Source organism: Triturus cristatus, chromosome 6 (genome assembly GCF_964204655.1).
Source record: "Triturus cristatus chromosome 6, aTriCri1.1, whole genome shotgun sequence".
NCBI lineage: Eukaryota > Metazoa > Chordata > Amphibia > Caudata > Salamandridae > Triturus > Triturus cristatus.
In genome coordinates, this window is record NC_140589.1 from 1,254,099,235 (window position 1) to 1,254,120,917 (window position 21,683).

Here is a 21,683-nt window from a genome sequence, read left to right on the forward strand (position 1 = left end):
AGTTTTACGCTCTAATTAATTGTAATTTTAAATCCTCTTTAATGATAAAGTCTGATTTTAGGTTACAATAAAAAATGCCAAAGTTGGCATTTTTATGCCCAAATCAACTCTGCCTTTCTGCCAGTAGTCTTGGTCACATGACTCTGCTATTACAGGTTTTATATTGCTGACACACAGTGAGACAAAAGGCTGAATCCAACCCGCTTATATTTCAAGGGGCTTTCCCTCCAGGAACCACAAAGGAATCTGACACCAGGCCTGTCCTTGCTTTTGTCCCGCTAGACAGATGGGAGCAAACCCAGGAAGCACAGGGAAACTATCCAGAACTAGTTTGGGCGTAGGCTACGAGTAGACACCCTCCACCCTCACACAAACACACACACACTAAAAAGGCTGACAATGGGGATAAAAGGTAGCACTCACTTAAGATCACTTCTGGACCTATGGTAGACTTGGAAAGTCTGCACTGCTGCTATGAGGATTGCCCCGCTGCAGGAGGAAGGAAAACTAAACCTGCTCCCTTGAACCCAGGACCACCAAAGCAAGTTGGCTGGCCTCCTGTGTAAGCTACAGGGACACAACAATCTTAAAAGGCCATGCACCTGCTCAGCTGACCAATACCAAGTCGACCTGCTTGACTTCTGCTGCTGGACCAGCTGGAGTGAGTGCTAGCCCCCAAGTGGTGCCCTCCCAGGACACGGACCCCTGGTGTGGTGCTAAAGTGTACTCCTAGTGCCTAACCATAAAATCTGGGACTTAAAAGCTTTTTCAAGAAGTTGTGCTCCGAGAACAGACCAAAGACCTGGACCGACCTGTAAGCTAAATTAACAAAGGTGCACTGTCGGTGGGATTGACATAATCGCAGGTCCCGCTACATTCTTCTCCACAGCAGCAAATCCTTTTCTGCAGGCCCTCTCGACAAACGTATCTGGCCTTGTGAAGCCCTTTCGGCTACAGCCTGCAGCCTCATCCAGCTGACGAAATCCAAGCTCCAGAAAAACATCTAAATCAGAAGGTAGAAATCTTTACCAGGCTTGACTACGACCGACATCTCATCGACTAGGACAACCTCTTTGGCTTGAAAACATAGCTTTTCCTGCTGTCGATGACTTCATTGATGCTTTATCCAGCGGCTTTCCAATGTTGTAGACCTCTCGGCTACAGCACACTGCTTTGCCCTGCTTAAGTGTCTACCTTCTCCAAGACCTTTCCAAAATATTTTTTTAAGTCTGGAGGTAACTTCTAAACCGGTACAAACCTGAAACTTGTTGCTGACCCGCACTCAATTATGGTCAGCTTTAACTTGTGACCTTGACCCGGCATAGCGTGACCAGGTAACCGCAGTTGGTGCTATTTTTCACTAAAAACATTACAATTTCAGAACTGGTTTTAATTTGTTTTGGGGTCATTGTATTTATTAAAATGTACTCTTTCTAAATTGGTTTGGGGTTTTCTTGTGTTTTTTCACATTACTACTGTTTCTGTGCTGCATGAATACTTTACACATTGCCTTTAAGTTAAGCCTGATATCAGAGGGTTAAGCACACGTTAAATTAGTGACTTTTTGTAGTTCACCCCAACAAGGATTGTGCTTATTATTTGAGTGAGGGTCCCATTCCCCTCTAATAATAACCCAAATTCTCACACTATAAATCAATCAGATTTGTAGCACTCTACTTATCATCCATAAGGATAGCCAGACGTTGGCAGGGTCCAGTTCATTAGCAGAATAGCCAGGTTTTCAGGGTTTTTAGGAACTCTAGAAGAGTTGGGGAGGTCTGTAGATGAAAGGGTAGTTTGTTGCAGGTCTTCCTTGCTTGGTAGGAGAAGGAGTGACTGCTGCATCTGCTATGTCAGATGTGGGTGGTGAGAGTCAGTGAAAGGGACGCAGAGAAGAGGTGTCTGGTGAGCTGATGGAAGTTCAGGCTGTGGTTTAACTAGGCGGGTCTGCAGTTGTGCAGGACCTTGTATGCATGGGTCAGGAGTTTGAACTGGTATCTTTTCTGTACAGGGAGTCAGAGGAGTTCCCTGAGTTAGGGGGTGCTGTGGGTACTCCTAAGGGGATCCAGGACGAGTCTGACTGCAGCATTCTGTATTGTCCATAGTTGTTGGAGGAAAGCTGCAATCCCTGCATAGAGAGTGTTGCCATAGTCCAGTAGGCTGAAGATGAGGGCCTGGGTGATGGTACGTCTTGAGCTGTGGGGTAGCCATTTTAATATCTTACAAAGCACGCAGAGAATGAAGAAGCAGGAGGAGGAGACTGAGTTGACCCAAGTCATCATGGTTAGCTTGTTGTCCAGAATGATGCCTAGGTTCCTAGCGTGGTCAATGGGGGTAGGAGTAGGTCAAAGTGCTGAGATGGCCACAGCAATTGAGGTGTTGAACAAGGTGGTTAGTACATGGCTGATGGTGTGGGGAGGGCATGGGTCAGTGGGGCCACTGAGTGGACTCAGTTCATGATGGAGGCAGTGTTACTGTGGGGTGAAGGCTGGCTCCATTCAAATAGTCAGATGTCTGTGGTTGAAGGGGGATCGTTCTGTTGCTTGAAGAAGTCAGGGGCTTTGGGTTGGGGTTTGATGTTCGTGTAGATGTTGGTGATCTTGTCGTGGAAGAAGTTTTTAAGGTTGTCGCAGAGTTTCTGTGGGGGGGGGGGGGGGATATTGTGGTGTTGCAACTGAGGGGTTGGATAATTCTTTGACTATGTTGGACAGTTCTTTTCTGTTATTGGAGCTTGATTCGATGCGTTAGGCTAAGGCCTTTTTCTTCAATTTTCTCAACTGTCTGTGGTAGAGGTTGAGGGTTGTCTTGAAGATATTCTTCCGGCTGAGTCCTTGCTGGTGCGCTATCTCCTTTCCAGGTGTTTCCAGTGCTGTTTAGCGATTTTGAGGTCTTCAGTGTAATAGTGAGCCTAATTAGGGGAACTTCTGTGGGTCTTGTTGCCGATGGGAGCATCGCAGTCAGTGATCCAGTTGTGAAGTTTCTGACGTTCCGGCCTAGGTAGTCGGAGGAGATGGAGTGAGTGGGGGTGAAGGTGGTGATTCATGTGTCCTTTGAGACTCTGCTTCAGTTGCAGTGGGGGGGGGTGGGGGACGGGGGGGGCACTGGACAGACTGGGGGTGGAGGTCCGTGAACTAGTGATGTTGAACTGGACAATGGAGTCGTCAGTCCAGGTGAGTTCCGTGGTGTGGTTGTATCTGATGTTGTCGCTGGAGGTGAAGATGGGGTCTATAGTGTGTACCTGAATTGTGCATGGGGTTGTGGACAAGTTGGGTAAGTCCAATGTTGTTCATGCTGTTGAGGAGGTTGGAAGTTGATCTCGCCGAGGAAAATATAGTTGTTGGAGTCTTTGGCAAGGGAGGGGGGCAATGAAGTTGCAAAAGGCAGGACGTGGTCCTGGAAGATGATAGGCGAGGTTGCCCCTGATGGTAGTTTTGCTGTCTGTTTGGAGTCGGACGTTGAGGTGTTCCATGGCAGAGGTGATGTCTTTATATGTGGTGGTGCATTGGATGGATTCCTGTGTATGATGGCGATCCCATACCCAGGCTTATTGATGCTTTGGGTGAACTTGTATCCTTTTGGTATTGGGGTGGTGATTATGGGCACAGAAGCGGGGTTGCTCCATGTCTTTATGAGGAAGAGCACGTCAGGTGTTAGGGAGGAAATTGGGTCCCAAATATCGGTGGTGTGTTTGCATAGTAAGTGTCTGTTGAGAAGGGCACATGGGAATTGGTGTTTTTGTTCAGGTTGTGTCTGTGGTGTGTTCAGGGTGGGGCTTGTCGGTGGGCTGGTGTGTGTGCTCTGGGTGGTGAAGTGGCAGGAGGTGAAGGTAAAAGGTCCTGCCACAGAGGGTGGGTCAGCACATGGCAGTGTTTGTTGTGGCATCTGGGGTCGAGGGTGTAGAGCTTGGTGATGGTGTATCTTCCGGGGAGTTGGAGGGTCAGGGGTTGCAGCACTGGCCAGGGTCCGGGAGCAGACAGGCTTGAATTTGGAGCACTAGAGGCTGCATTCACTAGGTCCTGGAGTGAGCAGGGTTTTTGCTGGTGGGAAGAACAGTCAATGGGAAAACCTGAGCAGCAGCAGTGTCACTGGATCAAACTGCAGCAAGCAGGAACAGGAGGCCACAGGCAAGTGGCAGGCAAGGTGTCCAGGTGCCTACTGATGCAGTCGTGCTTCGGTCTGCATTAAGTAGGTCAAGGGGTGGGCTGGGTTTCTATTAGCAGGAAGTAATGTGAGGAGGAAAAACCAGGGCAGTGTCAATGGCAATTGGCAGGCCAAGTGTTCCGGTCCACTATTCATTCCTGGGCTGCATATTCAGACACACCAGCACAAATATGTACCTTGCAGGGGCAGTCATGTGGGTAAAGACACTCAGTGCATACAACCTTAGAAAGCTATACCTCGACAAAATTAGTGCGATCCTGTTTTCTGAGCTACTTTGGCTAAGGGCAAACCTTACAAAATGTAATCTCATTTGATAGCTATTGGTTGGAATGACAATCTCTGTAGGAACCTAGTATTTTAAATTTGAGCAGAACAAAACAGGACAATTTAAAACAACATAAACTAACCCACATTTCATCAGCATAATAAGTGCTAAATAAAGAAGTGCTTTAATCACAAGTCTCCTAGTCATAGACAGCTGGTTTAACTCATTTTAACAGTGATACAATTCTCATGGGTTACAACTACACATCTCTACAAGTCACCATTAACTTGTACTAGTCTGCTAGATGTAAGTGTCTCTGAGAAAATCTGTACATACTCAAGAACGTAGGAAGGGAGAGGAGCGGTAAGGAAGAATCCCATAACACTCAACATTTTGTACACAGTCACTGTAACTATCTCCATCTTCTAGACAGGATATCTTAACACCATACTTAGCTCTCATTCAATTGTCCTCTGAACCCAGTGTTGATTTTACAGATCAAGGTCAAGTGCCCTACCTTTTGCTCTCCAATAAGTGCATTGCTGCCTGATGAACTGAAAAAAAGACCTAATGCTTTGCTTTAGGCAAAGGTACTCCAAGAGGTTTTAAGTCTATAAACTCAGTTTATGCCAACTGCTTCTTGCTTTTTCTTCAAGTTGACAGTACCTGTTAAATATTGACTGTTCTGCGATGCAGACATTTTCAATGGAAATTTAAAACAAGCACGGTCAAAGCCGATAAATTAGGTGTTGGTCAGCAGCCTTTTGACTTAGTCAATGTTTACTTTGTCATGCTTTTTGCAAAACTATAGAACAGCTGAAGGTTCTCCCCTTACGTCTGTCTTTAACTTAACATTCCTCTCATCCTGCCTTCAGCACCATTTATGTAGCCACAATGGTTCTCAGCATGTGGCTGCTTAATTATTTCGCTCATTTCTCTTAGATCTTATATGAGGTCTCGGTGACCTAATGTCCTTTGCTTTTCTTGTTTGCGCCATTCACACCCTCCCTCAATTGTGGGCCATACTGGACTGTATGGAGAGGGCTCTCACCCTACCTCTTAAACCTGCCCCTTCCTACCGATGATCCATACACATTCCTGGGTGCCTCCCATATACCCCTCAAATCACACAAGGATCCCTAGGATTTTTTTATATGGTTCAGAGTCTAGCTGATTCTCTGTCCCTGGTCCAGAATGCCCGACTTCCTCCTGGATGTGCCAGGGTATAAGTTACCTGGGACATATGTTAGTTAATAAGAAATGCCACCCTCAATGCATTGGTGGAAGATAATACAGTGGTTGGTCATTGGAACAACAAATCTACACCATTCATTAATTCTAATCACAATGGGCCTGTGGCATGTGTGGTAAAGGACAGCTGCATTTGCGTGGACCCTGACTGAATTATTATTGGGATCCGGGGACTCCCACTGAGTCACTATTAGAAGCAGAGGACCCAGGAATAAGTAATTTCTGTGTTTTGAACCTCATAACTAAACACAAAAAATACAAAATCACATGTACACCAAACGCTAGAATATAGAATTACTTTGTTTAATTCACAATCAACTATGCCTATTTATTTTTCTATGGTTTATAACTTTTAATCATATAATTTGCTAAATCAGTTGTTGACCCCCTGAGTAGGCCTCGTGGACTCTCAGAGGTCCTCGAATCACAGTTTAAGAACCAGTGACCTAAAGAGTTTTGTCAAATGCACCTGTGATGACACATCACGCCACAGACAAGGAAAAACACCACCAGGAGTTATCCTACAAGACTTGCAGGAAACAGCTCTCATTTGACTATCCTCTCCTAAGTAGGAGAGTGCATCGGGCAATCACCTAGATGGATCTGGGTGAATTAAATCCGAAAATAAACATGGATTCTTCATACAATTCATCTTAGTCTACTACCTCTCACCTAGATACACAAAGAGATGATAAAATCTCCAAGTTCCCAATGATAATCTCTTTCAACATCACGTACATCTCATTCCAATGTGACACCAGCACTCCCCTAAAACATCAGATTCTTTTGTGGTCCAAACAGAACTGGCATATCCATAACTAAATACTGTAAAAGAGAGAAGTAAAAAGGCCTGCTTAACAAACACTGATTCAATAATACAACCCAATTCTCTCAGACGCAATTACAAAATGTAAGGGCTTGTGATCTGTTTTTGCCGTACTTGTGTCTTTTGAGGAAACAGTGTTAATTCCACATTTCAGAACATATCACACCAACAGGTAGGGACAAAATGACCCTATATTACTAAACAGTCAATTCACCTGCAACAATTGCCATAGCTAAATATATAAAGCAGCCATGGTAGTTAGCAAAGACAAAATTAGACTATTTATCAATGGGAGGCATCCCCATTTTTAGTTAGGAGTCGAAAAGCTGGTCCTACATGGAGAGTATTGGTTTGCAAAACAAATGAATTAGGGTTTGTTTAGTGAAATAGGACTACTTTTGGAATTGTATACACTACAGTGAGCAAGAGGTCCTACAAGCACATCGCAAAACGATTTCAAATTTTCCAGTTGTCTTTATGGCACTGAAGATGTCAAACTACAAGTTAAGTTGAACAATTAAGTACTACAATGACCCAAGAAAGGAATGCAAAGTGAATGTAGTATTTTCTATCTTTTATACACGAAGTACTGTTAGAGTTTGCCATCCACCCACATCAAACAAAATATGTATTAAAATTCAGAACATTAACAAAGACATAAGGCCTCGTCATCAACTAATTTTGAATTACTTCCAAAAAGGAATTCGTAACCACAAAATTTTCTCCACATTAACTTTCAAAACAGAAATAAAAATGAGATTGCTTGGCAAACATATCGAATGTACAACACACACAAAAGGTGATAAAGTTTAACAGAAAAATATATCTAGCAGATTTCTTACCCTGTCCAACATCATCCTTGCATCATCCGTTAATGGATCATGAGAAAACTTGCAATTATCTCCTTGGTAGCATTTTGTTCCGGTATGATAGAATTTACATGGAAATTCATGTGAACAATGAATGTTAAGGAACAAACCATTAAGTAATAATATTTCTAAATAGCACAAAAATAAAAAAAATAAACAATTACTGCATTGCAAACAAAAGTTATTTCTTCGTGGGACAGTTCAGATTATCAATTGGTTCACTGTGTTACATTACCAACTAAAGTCAGAAAGGAAGGAGCCAGAAACCGGACTCGCCAAGTCTATTGATCCTTTATATTGCCATTTTCAACGGACATTTGATAAGTAACCTGAAGAACCTGTTGGCTTTACAGATAACGGGAAGAAAAGCAACAATAAACAAACACAATTTCACTATCTTGAGCTGCCACGTACCTTTTTTAACAATTTAATTCAAATTTATATGCAAACTATCAACATACTAATATAAATTCAGAAATGCTAATATATCGAAATTTATTAAGAAAATAATGAGCATAAAATAAAAAACAAGTTGTATTTTATTATTCTGAATCAAGCAAATACATCTGTCAAAATATCTTAATAGTAATATGATGAAAAAGAGCACTTAAAGTACTTCTCAAGGAAGTAAGTAAAACATGCAGCTCAAAGTGTCAAAATAAACCTTCGACAAGGAAACAATAATCCTTTAAAATATTTATAAGTAACCCCTATGTAGGCCTTGTAGCTCAATAGGTAGAGTGGATGGTATTTAAAAGTGGAACATATAGAAATTGAAATAGATTCTTAGGTGTAGTTTTGCAGCTTGAAGAATTTTCTGGATTCACATGAAGTGCATTATTCCACCATCTAGAGCTTGGGTCTGGAACTCTCCACTTTTTTGTAGTCTTCTATTTTTGTTGTTGTTGGGCATCGACGGATCCCCATTTGGTGCCTTTCTGTGACGCCGTAAGACCTTCCCCGGAAGCTCCCACACTTGGAGGCCATCTTCGGATTCTTCTTTTTTTCCTGTTTTCGCCTTAAATCTTCTTTGTGGAGGTGGATGGGTCACCTGTGAATCCAGAAAATTCTTCAAACTACAGCTACAGGTAAGAAACAATTTTGTGAATCTTTTCTGGATTCATATGCTGTGCATACATTTTGTAGTTTGTTAGTTCTGCGGTGGTTGGTTTGAAGATGAGCTTATATTTGCAAACAGATGCTTTACCATGTTTTGTCCCACTTGAGCTTCCTAGTACATTTGAATGCCAATGCAGTAGTGTTTTGTGAATGTGTGTACGGATGACTACGTTACTGTCACACATATGTCCTCAAATTGTATATTTGCTAGAAATGCAATGGTTGCTCCTTTCTTCCTTGTTGAGAGTACTTTTGGGGTTGAGGTACGTTTTACCCCTGCATTGCGTGGCACAGTTGATTAGTTTGCGTGATCCATCTGGCAATTGTGCCCTTAGTTATAGGTTTTCACACATTGTCGCCTGCAAAAAAAATAAAAAAATTGTTGTTTTGTTTTCCTGCTTGTTTTTGTCTTCTCTATATGGTTTATTATTGCTCGCTTTGTGTTCAGCTTGTGTAACGCTCTCTCTGCTTGATTTTTCGGCTTTTGGAAAAAACTTGAAATTTGTATTATATGATTTGTGGAGAAACTTGAATGTTCAAAGCCTCTAGTTCTGGGTGTAGTACCCTCCCGTCTTCCACTGACAATAGGTCTTGGTGTTTTGGTAGTTTCAGAACGTTGCCCGGTGCCATTCTATTAGTTCTGAGAACCATGTTTGCCTCGTCCATTAAGGGGCAATTAATATTAGAGTCATTTTGTTCCTTTTACATTTGTTGATCTCTGTGTAACAGTGGAATTGGGGGGAAAACGTATACAAATATCCTTGAGATTGGCGGTGTAGCTGTCTGGATGCAAAGTTTTCGAATTTTGTGTTCTCTGGGGTTGCAAATAGGTCTATCTTTGAGGTTCCCCAATTCCAGAAAATCTGTTTGAGGATAGTTTGATTGAGTTCCTATTCGTGAGAGCATGATACTTGCCTGCTCAGCCTATCCACTTATACATATTCGTTCCCTGGTACATGAACTGCTGTTATATCTCTGTACTGCACACTTTCAGATTTCTTGGGCTAGCTTTGATAGGGCGAAGGATGTTGCCGCCTCCTACTTGTTGATGTAAAACATTGTAGTTGTATTGTCTGTTTGGATCAATATTGTTCTCCAGGATAGCACTTTCTGAAAAGCTTTTAAAGCTAGGAAGACTTTATTTAGCTCCAAGACATTGATAAGCAGTATTGCTTTATGTTCCTTCCAGACCCCTCGTACTTTGAGTAAACCCATGTGATCTCCCCAGCCCATGAGAGGCATCTGTTGTAAATGGTTACCGTTGGAGTTTGTTGTGAAAATGTCCTTGCTTGTATTTCATGTGATCTGTTCCACCATGCCATTTTGACCTGTAGCTTCTGTATGACAACCACTAGATATTCCCAACTCCCTGTTGCTTGTTACAATTGGTTTTGCAGCCATTCCTGAATTTGTCTCATATGTAATCTGGCATATGAAATCAAAGCGATACATGAAGCCATCTTCCCCAACAATGTTTCCACAGTCCTCACTGTCAGAGCCTGGCCCTTATGCTAAATGTGAATTTCCGTAAGTAGTGATTCCATTCTCTTCTTGCTGGGATATACCTTCCATAGTACAGAATTTATACTTGCTCCTAGAAACTATTTCTCTTGTGCTGGCTTTGGCAACGACATCTCTATTACAGAGAAACCCAGTGTGAAGAGTGTACTCATCACCTGTTGTATATGCTCTTTGCATTTGTTCTATAGTTCACATGTAACCCCCTTTTTGCAATTGTGAAATGATTTCCAGTAAGGTTGTTGTCTTGAATCTTTATGTCATTATAAACTTGTTTATGATCTGAGATCTAGAATCGGGTGTAGAGACCCGTCTAACTTTGGGATTAGGAAATATGTTGAGTAATTTCCGTTCTTGATCCCATTTCTGGGTACCTTTTCTACTGCTCTTTTTTTCAGCATTTTTTCTACCTCCTTGAGTAGACGTGATGTTTCTTCGCTCGACTGGAACTTTTTCTTTGGCCTACTTGCTGGGGGCATCTTGTCCAATTCTATGCAATATTTAAACCTTACGACGTTTAATATCCAATTGCCTGATGTTATCTTCCTCCACTCCTGAAAGAAGTTCTTTATTCTGCATTCCGTTGATGCTGAGGGTGAGAGCCTGTTTGTGTTGGGCAAGTCATGTTTTTGCTGGGGTTGTGCCTCCACTGTGAGGCTGCCCCTTCCACGGGTGCTTACTCGAATGGATTGACGCCTTCCAGTGCTGCTGGGGTTCAGATGTTTGGCTGCTACCTTGGAAGCCCTGATGTGTTGAGCTAGATTGGAAATTGCCTCTTCCTGTAGGCTTCTTATTTACATTGTCAGCAAAAAAAAGACAATAGTCATGGAATACATAAATTTAAGAGCCAAGAGAATACTGGAGACTTCACCAAATACCCTGCCATAGTGCCCTAAGGTATGCATCGAGGTGACTGGAAACCCAAGAAAGTGCAACCAACATATTGACGCAGCTAGAACTCATTCCCGGTCGCACACACTCTGCCGTCCCGCCTCACATAGCTAGAGCCAACGGCGTTTCTTAGCTCCCAGATCCATCACTTACAGCCAGCCAAGAGCAACCCACGACACGTTTGCTGCAACTGCGGGACAGCTGCGAACTGTGAATACGGTCCATAGGTCACTGCCAGGTTCTGCTGCTAGGAAGCAGCGGCATGGGGTAGAATGACAACAAGCAAGCTAAACTGTGTGATAAGTGACCCACCTGACACACTGATAGTGTCCCCGTAATGGATCCTGTAACAAGGTGCATAGGAGATACAGAGGAAAACACAATCACAGGAGGAAGACATACGTACCATATTAAAAGATGTTAAGACTAGCCTGCTAGCAATAGACTCTAAACTGGACAGCCTCAAAGCTCGCCTGGACCATGGTAAGCAGCGCGTTGAAAAACATGAAACGCAAACTGATGGCCTCGAGAACAGAGTGTCAGACGCAGAATACTTCCAAACAGAATCAAAAGAGCAACTGCTGCAGATGGACAGAAATTAATTAAGGCAAAAAATGAAGATTTAAAGGCCAAATCCAGATGCAATAACATCAGGAATACCAGAAACAAACAACATAACTAATATGGAGAACATTGTGGAAACCCTGCTGTGTGAGTTATTCTGCAAGGAACTATCCACTATCCACTGTGTTCCAAGTTGAATGGGATCACCGTACTTTGAATCCCAAGCCTTCGGTGGAGGCCCTACCACGCCCAGTGCTTGCTCGCTAAATTACCGTGACCGCGACACAATTCTCAAACAGGCATGTGAACTTGGCTCAATCAAATACCAGGGTAACGCGGTCTCCTTCTATCCAAATTTTACCCCACTGGTCCAGGAGGCCCCCAAAGAATTCCTACCAGAATAAAATAGTTTAAAAAAATCAGAGACTAAATACGCGCGGTTAAAACCCACTTCTTCACGGACGCAAAAGTCGCTTTAAAATTTGCCAAGCAAGCTGGAGGCTCCAGGAAGTCCCCATCACCAGGAGGCAAAGCCTCGACAGAATCTCAGTTGAGTGACAATGATTGAATACACTTCTTTTTATCTCTTATTATTGTTAAATTGTACCACTAATGCGGGAGATCACTGCTACCACATCCTTTATGTTATGTTTCCTGTAGAGACAGGCCTGACACATGGTAGCCCTTGATATGACACCTCTACATTAATATGCCTGTGCCTCTATATATATACAAACCGAAACAAACCATGACTTGGCCACCCAGCCGTAACTGGTAAGGTCGTTCGCCGGCGAAAACTAGTTCCCCTGGGAAAATTCCCTTGCTGCCTTAGGGCTTTTTACCATTACTGCTTGGTTGAGGGTAAATGGGTGGGCTCTTAGCACAACCTAATTGGGGGGTTGGTGTGGGTGGGGGGAAGGGCAGGGGCACTGTTATTTATTTCCGCAAATTGTCTAGATATGGATGAAAGCGCAGCACATTTCACTCAAACACAAGAAATTTACTGCATTTGCCTTTACCACCATCATACACACATATGCTCAACGTATGACATTGGTTATTTAGACTGGTAACATGGCAGTCTTAACCTGTGCTACCTGGAATATTAGAGGTCTAAATGACCACAGAAAAACGCGGCTTGTTCACTCATACCTGGCTAGGCACAAAGTGGATAGTTGTCTTCTGCAGGAGACGCACCTGAAAGAAACCTCTACAGCAAATCTAAAAGCTGGCAGATGGGGTGGGGGACATATATGCATCTGCCTACTCTAGTTATGACAGGGGGTGGCGATACTAATTCGTAAGGGTATCCCATGGAGAACCGAACATACTATCACTGACCCAGCAGGTAGATATATTCTATTGAATAGGTCACTATAGGTCATGCAGATAAAAATAGCAAACATTTACGGTCCTAACGACGACAATCCAGACTTTTTCAGCCATGTCTGGACAAGGATACAGTCACTAGGGAACTCCACAATACTCTGGGTTTGGTGATTTCAACGTGACTAACAGACAGGGTGGGCGCATCCAGAAGTCACCATCCACAGGCGACAGCTACACACCATTTAGTGGATACCTGGAGGCTCCTAAACCCAGGTGTCAGGGAAGGAACCTGCATAACACCAACACGGAGCCTGGTCCAGATCAGATTTCTGGTTGACATCCAAAGACATTCACTCTTGGGCTACAGTAGCTTCATATTTACCGCACACGCTATCGGACCACGCACCAGTGCTGATCACGCTTCAAGTCCCACAGTTCCCTGCAAGATCATTCACTTGGCACCTACCTACAAAAGCGTTACTAGACGCTGTATTCAAGGCTGATATACGGAGAAATATTATAGAATTTTTTTTACGTAATGAAAACACTAAGATTTGGCAGGCACACTGTGGGAGACCTTCAAAGTCGTGATATGGCGGGTGTGCATAGCTCTGCAGTATGGGATTCTCAGAGATACCCGCAAAACCCTCACAAAGTTGGAGGGCGACATTTGCAAGTTAGAAAGCCAATATTTCCTAACCCACAGCCCTGACCTGTTGGCCGCAATCAGGGGAAAATTGACAGCCTTCCAAGAGGAAGCAGAGAGAAAGACAAAATTCCTACATAGACCCGCACAGGCTCAGCGATACGGAGAAGGCGATCGCCCCAGCAAGACCCTGACGTACTTCCTCATACGATCCAGAGCTTCCACATACATCACTGAACTACACAGAGGCGACACAACTCTAGTCCACTAGTCATTGGGTATACTAGAGACCATGAAAAGCTTCTATGGCCAAATATGTACAGCAACGACGGCCCTTAAAGACTCCGAGCTATTGGAGTACTTGGACACACTCGAGCTGCTGTGGCTTGACAGGGCACACCGAAACTATCTAGATGAGCCTTTCACTGACGAGGACATACAGCAAGTAATACAAAGCTTACAAGTGACAGCACCGGAGCTGGATGGACTCACCTTTGCCTTCTATGAAGAATATGCTACACTCCTGGCCCCAGCTTACTGGTGGTGTTCCAAGAAGCGCTTCAAAAAGGGGTCCTGACCATCCATGAGGGAGGCCACCAATATCACATTGTTAAAGGAAGGCAAGGCCACAACATCCTGTCAATCGTATCACCCACTGTCATTAATAAATATTGATAATAAAATCTTTGCTAAATTGCTGGGGAATAGGCTGCAACCATTGCTTCCACTAACTGTCCGACCAGACCAGTCAGGTTTCGTACCGGGTCATTCCACTTCTCCCAACTTATGCACCATCTCCACATTAATGTACCACCTTACCCCACATGTACCAGCGGTCGCTAGACTACTTGATGCTACAAAAGCATTTGATTAGTTAGAATTAAAACTATTTTTCACACTCCTAGGCTGACTGAGGATAAGTCGCACATTCATACAGCAAATCCAATAACTATACACATCGCCAACTGCCAAAGTGAGGGTCAATGGACTAATATCTGAACCAATCAACATTACACGGGGCACCCGACACGGATGTGCCTTATCCCCCCTGCTTTTTGCTATTGCAATGGAGCACCTGGCGGCACGCTTGCGGGAACATCATGCTAACAAGGGTATGGGATTCACCACAAGGGGACTGATAGTGTCTGTGTACGCGGAAGATATCACGCTTTATATAAGCAACCCTGAGGTGAACCTCGCACCTGTGACGAGTGAGCTGATTCGATACGGGGGCCAATCAGGAGTTCAAATAAATTGGGACAAGTCCACAGTACTCCGACTCACCAAGGGCACAAACAAGTTTGATTTAGAATTCCCGAAACCATGGGCAGATGGCCTAACATGATATTTGGCCATTTAGATAAGTAGAGATGTGCAGGAAATCTGGAAAGCAAATTACGGAAGAGTGATGACATGGATTGAGGAAAGCATCTGCATATAGAGGAGTATGCCCTTATCCCTAACAGGCGCAATACTATCACAAACATAATAACTCTCCCCCAAGGTGTTGCTGTACTCCTTCGTCAATATTCCAATGCCAATCACTGTACATTTTCTGAGGCACATTAGATCAGCAATGATAAGAGCTAGAATGGGCAGACAAGCTACCGAGAGTATCATGGGAGCTCCTCACACTACCGCTAGCGCAGGGCAGCCTGGTCGCCCCAGACTTTACACTATACACATACAGCGCACAAGCCCAGTTTCTACACTTCTGGCAGCACCCGACACCATTTCAACCTCATGTGGCCATTGAGATTGACAGGACTACCCCCCTACTACTATGTAGCCTTATGCAAAGACTATCAACACCCTAGACAAGAAATAGACACAACAGACATTGAGATGGGAGGAACTGCGGAAGTGGGCAAAACTGAGCAGATTATATACACCATCCATCTCACTAGTCCAAAATCCACAAATCTTCCCACGGATGGAGCACGGTTTGATAGTACGTGCACATCAGGTGCACATCAACACATTCTCAGATCTTTACCCAGAAGGCAAATTTCTTACCTTACATCAACTAACCAGGACTCTCCAGGCCTCCCCGTTAAACATACTCTTATACCTCCAGCTGCAAGCCACCTGCCGCGCGCTACACAACACATTCCCTGACGCTCCCCAGCCACTGCCAGCACTAGAGTACATGATCACAGAATCATCTGCGCGGAAACTAATGACGCGCATTTACACTATCACACAACAATCATCTCAGATTATTGCTCCCAAATTACTAAGCTCCTGTGACACGGACTTGGATTCCCTCATGCTAGATTCGCAGTGAACCTTTTTCTGTGGTCAACTCGAGCAGCTCTACCTAAACTACCACCTACGATTAATACACTTTAAATTCTTGCATCGTATCTACTGCACACCAGTGCAACTAAACCATATGGGTGTACGTTCAGACGACAGGTGCTGGCGCTGTGGAGCATCTAAGGCAGCCATGTTACATACGGCCTGGGATTGCCCTCGGGTCACCGGGTTCTGGAGAGAGGTGTTTAACCACATAGAAAATATAACTAGTCAGGAGATAACGAGATCCCCCCCTAGTGGCACTTTTGGGCTATGTGCGAGACATTCCCAAATCTAGCCGACGGCTCGCGGCAATGTTGCTTTTGCTGGCTAAGCACCAAGTGTCCATTCACAGGAGTGGGGGTCCACACCAGTCATACAATCCTGGTTGAAAGATATTGCATGCTGTAAAGAACAGCTGACATACTACTAGGAGCTTATGCCAATCAGATCCCGACCAAAAGATATCTGGGCCCCATTCACCAGTTGGTTTCGATCACTTAACACCAATATATCTGAGTAGCCGAAAGACTTACACAAGAATAGACATTTAAACTCCTTTTATATTCACGTAACGGCCAAAACTGAAACAGCAGCGAGATGAGATGGCCGAATTATATGGGCACCTCACTCAGGCAAACAAACTCCAACCTACAGAGGCCGGAAAGATGTACCAGATGCCGGTCTTGCTATCAGACAAGGCATGTTTACTGTCACGCAATGATGATATATGGGGGGGGGGGGGGGTGTTATGGTATGACTCAAAGGGCTAAAGGGGTACACACACTGTAACATACAAGAATATGTTGTGCTGGTTGCTGAAACTTTGTACCATACTGAATATGATAATGCTAGAAAAGAGGACGCGGTTGTTGTATGTTTGAAAACTCAATAAAAACACATTTTTAAAATAATTCTGATTTAGGGCATGTATTTGCAATGTTCTTGCCTTCCTCCGCAAGGTTTGCCACTCTATTCTTGTATTGCTCAGGTAGGTGTTTCATGAGCTCTGTCATCTCCTTCCAATGCTGCTAAGCATGCCTGTTCAGTAGGGTGTTAGATTTAGCAATACGCCACTGATTGGCTGCGCTGCTCTCAAATTTCCTGCCCATGAGATCCCTTTTTTTATTCACCTTATCTGGAGGTGGTCCAGACGTTGATGGGATGTTAGCCCTCTTCCTCGCAGTGAAAGTGATGGAGTCAGCGGGCACTTTACCCTTTACGTAGGCAAGGTCTTTTGAGGAGTGTTTGCATTTTTTCTCAGCCCTTGGTGTCACTGCTCTGCAGGTTGCGGACTTTTCAAATGTCTGCCTTCCATGTTCCAAAACACTAGGCAACATTGGAAAAAACGGATTCCTTGTCTGTGATGGTATCAAGGTCTCCAGCAGGAAACACGACAGACTATTCCTCTTCTAGCTGCACTCCACACTTGTCTGCAGCCTTCTTTATTACCATATTATACATTGCAATGTCATCCGGAGGCGAAGGTCTTGATGAATAACAAACTACCCCTTCCTCTGTTCTTAACTCATGCCACTGTGTTTCTGCATACTTGGAGTCTTCTGACTTCTGAAACATTCCCAGGTCTTCTTTTTCGTCTTTCTCCTCATAGAAGGATTCTTCCTCATCTTCCTGAAGCTCTGGTGTCATGGCAGTGTAAAATTCCTCAACCTACTTCTCTTCCTGCTCTTTCAGTGTTGACGTCTTCTGAGGAATTTGAAATTCCTTCAGGTGTGTGTCGAAATCTTTTTTCTGTTGGATCAATGCTGTCATTTCGGCTTTGAGGCACCTCTTTTTCCTTGTGAAACAGTTTTTTCGGCGTTTCCTGTGGTCTATTGTCTTTCTTGAACACCTCCCCCTCGACGATTCTCAGGTCGGTGTCCGAAGCTTCACCTTCGGCTATGTTTTCCTCATCAACGATCAACAGACCCAGGTCTCTCAGGGATGGTGTAGGCTTTTATCCCTGCATGGCGCAGTGTGCCTATCTCTGCTTCTCTCTGGCCCCCAGCATTTTCAACTTGAACCCGGCACAAGCATCACAGTCTTAGCTTACATGTTCAATCGGCAGGCAGAAGTTGCAGACATAGTGTTGATCCTTCTCTGTGAACTTGTGGTGGCAATTTGGGCAGAACTGGAACGGAATCTTCTACATCATGCGTAACAGGAAACCCTCTGTCTGGGCATTCTCAAATCGTCGAGGAAACCTCCCCTTCACCATAGGAATTTTTTCTGGTACATCGTCTTCGTTGAACTTTCCAAATTTCTTTGACTTTTTCGACTAACTTCTTCCAAACTTTTCTTCATTCACGAGTTGGAGAGCCTTCACCAAAGCATCTAGACCAGCAAAGCTTCCAGACCAAATGGCATTGAAAAAAGAATCTGATGTGGGCGTCCAAGAGTGGGAGCTTCCGGGAAAGGGTATAAGACGTCACAGGAAAGCACAAAGTGGGGGCTCCGTTCACGCCAAACGAAACTAGTTGCTTACCTGTTAGAATAGCTCTGCAGCCTATACTCTTGAATATACACTTACTGTGCATATTCAGCCATCTAGTGGTTGGAGTCAGAAACTAAAAAAAGTGGAGAATTCCAGACTCAATCACTAGATGGCAGAATAATGCACAGCATGTGAATCCAGAAAAGATTCACGCTGCAAAAGTAATGTTAACATGTCCCTACAGTGACAAGGCCCCACAAATTATGCTCTTACTGTCCTATGAGAAAACTAAAGTACAGATTAAAATAGTATTTCTGCTGTCTAAAGTTTGAGTGCAGCTAGAAAAAAATTATTCAACCATTATTTTAAATATTACAAATGCAGGAAATTTAATTTTTATAAAGTTACCTTTTCTGTGCCTGCAGCTCGAGAAGGCTAATTTGCATTAGCTCTCCAGCAGGTGTCCAGCCATTAATGGGCCTTAATGAGGTGAGAAAACTATTCCTAGAGAAGACACAAGGGCCTGGCTGTGGATAGGTGTTTTCCTTTCACTTGCAAGAAGACCAGTTAGCGTGGACCCAGGAACTTCACTAACTTATAAAGGGCCTGCCCTCTCACACGTAAATTTAAGGTGAGACCTGGGGAAGTTAAACCTTTGTTTCTCCAGCCAGGCTAGATCTAAACCCAGTGCGAGGAAAGCTACCCCCACACCCAGTTTTGAGTGACCACAAAGAAGTGGGCTAATAATTACTCGGGCGTACTTCTGGGTGGGCACACAAGCTCTGTAGAAGGAAAAATGGTTTCCTCATTGTGGATTTTAGGAGTAAGGCCTCCTATAGGATAAATTGAAGTAAGGCAACAAGAACTGCTGAAAAAGTAGGCACGGATGCTCATGGAACTTTAACCCCACTGATTAGCGAGGAGCCAGAAGTCACCTCCACCCATAGCACTCTCACCAGTCCTTCTACTGTAGAAGAACAGTAGAAGAACTGAACTTCTGTTTGAGACAAGTGAGGCAGCCTAAAGGAATAGACCATGCTCCAAAAAGCATCCCTGAAGTGCTCAGATAGCCAGTTGCAACCGGACCTGTACTGGACCCTGCTAGTAGCCTCTGTTGGAGTGAGTGATGTCCCTGAAGTCCTGGGATCATAGTATGTATGTAACTGTACTTCTACAATCTATGAAAAGCTGTGAAACTGGAAAAAAACTTCCTTCCAGCCACTGGAGGATTGGGACCAATCACACAAGCTGATCCTGCAAAAGCACGACTTCGCTGAACTGAAGAAACAGGTTTCTCCCACTTGGAGCGTCTATGCAGCAGCAAACTTGTTTACGTCGGCCCTCTGCAAGAAGGACCCCGCCGTAGGATAAATTTGTACTGCTGGAGGATTTCAGCTTCAGTTTCAGAGAAAAAGTCCTATGTAAAATCTTTGACATGGTGAACCTGCCTGGTGTATCCAATCCGCACTCCATCGTGGTCAGCCTAAAATCACGCTAAGGCCCGAGGCACCTGCGAACAGTGATTTCTGACTGGCACTTTATTTTTTCTTATCACTTTTTCTCGTAAATCTTTCAAAATTCCTATCTTTGGGTACTCCTTTTGGATTTTTGTTACTTTGGGGTCATTTTGTTTATTAAATCTTTTTATAAATTGGAGTGGGATTTTTATTATACTTTGTTTTTTACTGTTTAAGTGCTATAGTACTTCTAAATGCTTTATATATTTGCCCAAAGTTAAGCCTGTCTAGTCTGTGCTGTTGCTACCTAGGGTGGTGCTCCGGTTTTTACTTCTGGACTCTTTGGCCGGACGTTAAAGGTTAGTGACTTTATTACTTGTAGTGGACTACAATCCACTGTAATTAACTTTTGCAAAGTGGTGGCAGCGGTGGGATTCAGAACTTTGCTTAAAAGCACAACTCCATTAAAAAAATTGGGGCATTTAAAAAAAAAAAAAAAAAAATCAAATTCATTTCTGATTTCAATTTTTGCACCTTCACCTTTTTTTGGTAAGATGGAGGCGGACCTGTCGATCACAAAGAGCCTTGGCATAGCAATGCTGAGGAATTTTAGCAAGAAAAGTTGAGCAGGGAATCCTAAAAAGAGGCTTTACCACAAAGCCCCTAGAGTCTTGTAAGAGGACAACCAGCTACAGACCTCCTCAGAGGAGGATGGAGAGCAGGGGCATCACCCCACTGCTGCTACCCAGCAGACGCAACAGTGAAAAATAAAATGATAAAATAATGTTATTATCATTTTCACCGTTGCCTCTGCTGGGTAGCCTATTAACAGGGTGGGGGCGGGCCATCCTCCAGAGGAGTTATAGGCACTACAAGTGCGCATCACGATTTAGCCGGCCGTCTTAGGCCAGCCAAACTGTCATGCGCACTTAGCATTTCTCCACCCAGCTGTGTTGCACAGCCGGGTGGAAAAAAGCCCCAGGCTCAGTCTGAGCGGTAAAACCAAAGGGGATGATGGACGGAGTGTTGAACATTGCAAGCACTCACCCCCAGTAAACTGATCTGGGTTTAATCCATCATCATTCTTTAGCTAACTCCACCACCCCAGTTTAGACATGGCCATATGCAAATCAGTCTGACGCTGTGCCTAATGGAACAGCCCAGCCCGAACTGCCAAGCCATGTCTCCCCTGGAACGAAAACAAGCATCCTGGGACCGGTTTCTGGCTAATCAGCCGTCATCAGCCAGGCTAGCTTTAATTCAGTGGCAAAGTGAGCAAGGGACCCACGTCTGTGCATACCCTGCCAACTCAGGGCGAACAAAGCAAAACCAAAGGGGATGATGGACGGAGTGTTGAACATTGCAAGCACTCACCCCCAGTCAACTGATCTGGGTTTAATCTACCATCATTCTTTAGCTCACTGCGCCACCCCAGTTCAGACATGGCCGCTCAAACCAATCCTAGTGCTTGTCTACTGCTGGGAATGGTATTCCTAGCATGAGAAAAGCACTGGGATTGGAATCTGGGAGTCTGCGCAGCTTGTGTCAGTTAAGTACTTGGAGAGGAGCAAGACAGAGTGGGTGCTGAGTCAGGTAAGTCGTTATTCATTTATTCATGGTATTCTTTGCATTTGTGTTTATTATACCACCCACCGCCTCCTCCCCAGCTGCAGATCACCCTACCACATCACATCAGGAGCAGTCGCCACTGAGGAAGAGGTTGAGCAAACCCAAAAAGAGGACTGGGAAGGGAATAACCCTGCCTCAAAAGGATTCTCTAGAGCATCTTCCAGGGCAGGCAGTGATGCAGGCTCTGACAGTCTAACCCTTCTGCGTTGCTCATCCATCAAATGTAGTACAGGGACAAGTAGTCAGCAAGGGAGCTTCAGGCCAAACTGGAAGCTACAGCCCTTGAGGAGAAAAGGCTAGCCTTAGAGGAGAGGGTGACAAGATCGTGGCTTGTACAGTCCAATTAAGGTACTAGCAGCAATGGAGAGTTGTCTACAAAGGGGTCACACACCCCTTGCTTGTCAAAGGGTAGAGTGCATAGCTCTG

At 44.2% G+C, this 21,683-nt stretch overlaps 1 protein-coding gene across 6 annotated transcripts in view; it reads right to left on the minus strand.

Moving 5' to 3' along the window:
* Positions 1-21,683, minus strand: part of ZC3H6 (zinc finger CCCH-type containing 6) — a 518,680-nt gene that overhangs the window by 216,051 nt on the left and 280,946 nt on the right. For 5 of the 6 annotated variants that reach the window (XM_085612199.1, XM_085612198.1, XM_085612196.1 and 2 more), the window contains one exon: positions 7,346-7,453. In XM_085612199.1, coding sequence (XP_085468325.1) covers positions 7,346-7,453 — 108 coding nt within the window. Of the gene's footprint in view, positions 1-7,345; positions 7,456-21,683 lie in introns of all 6 variants that reach the window. The other variant, XM_085612197.1, reaches the window with a different exon arrangement.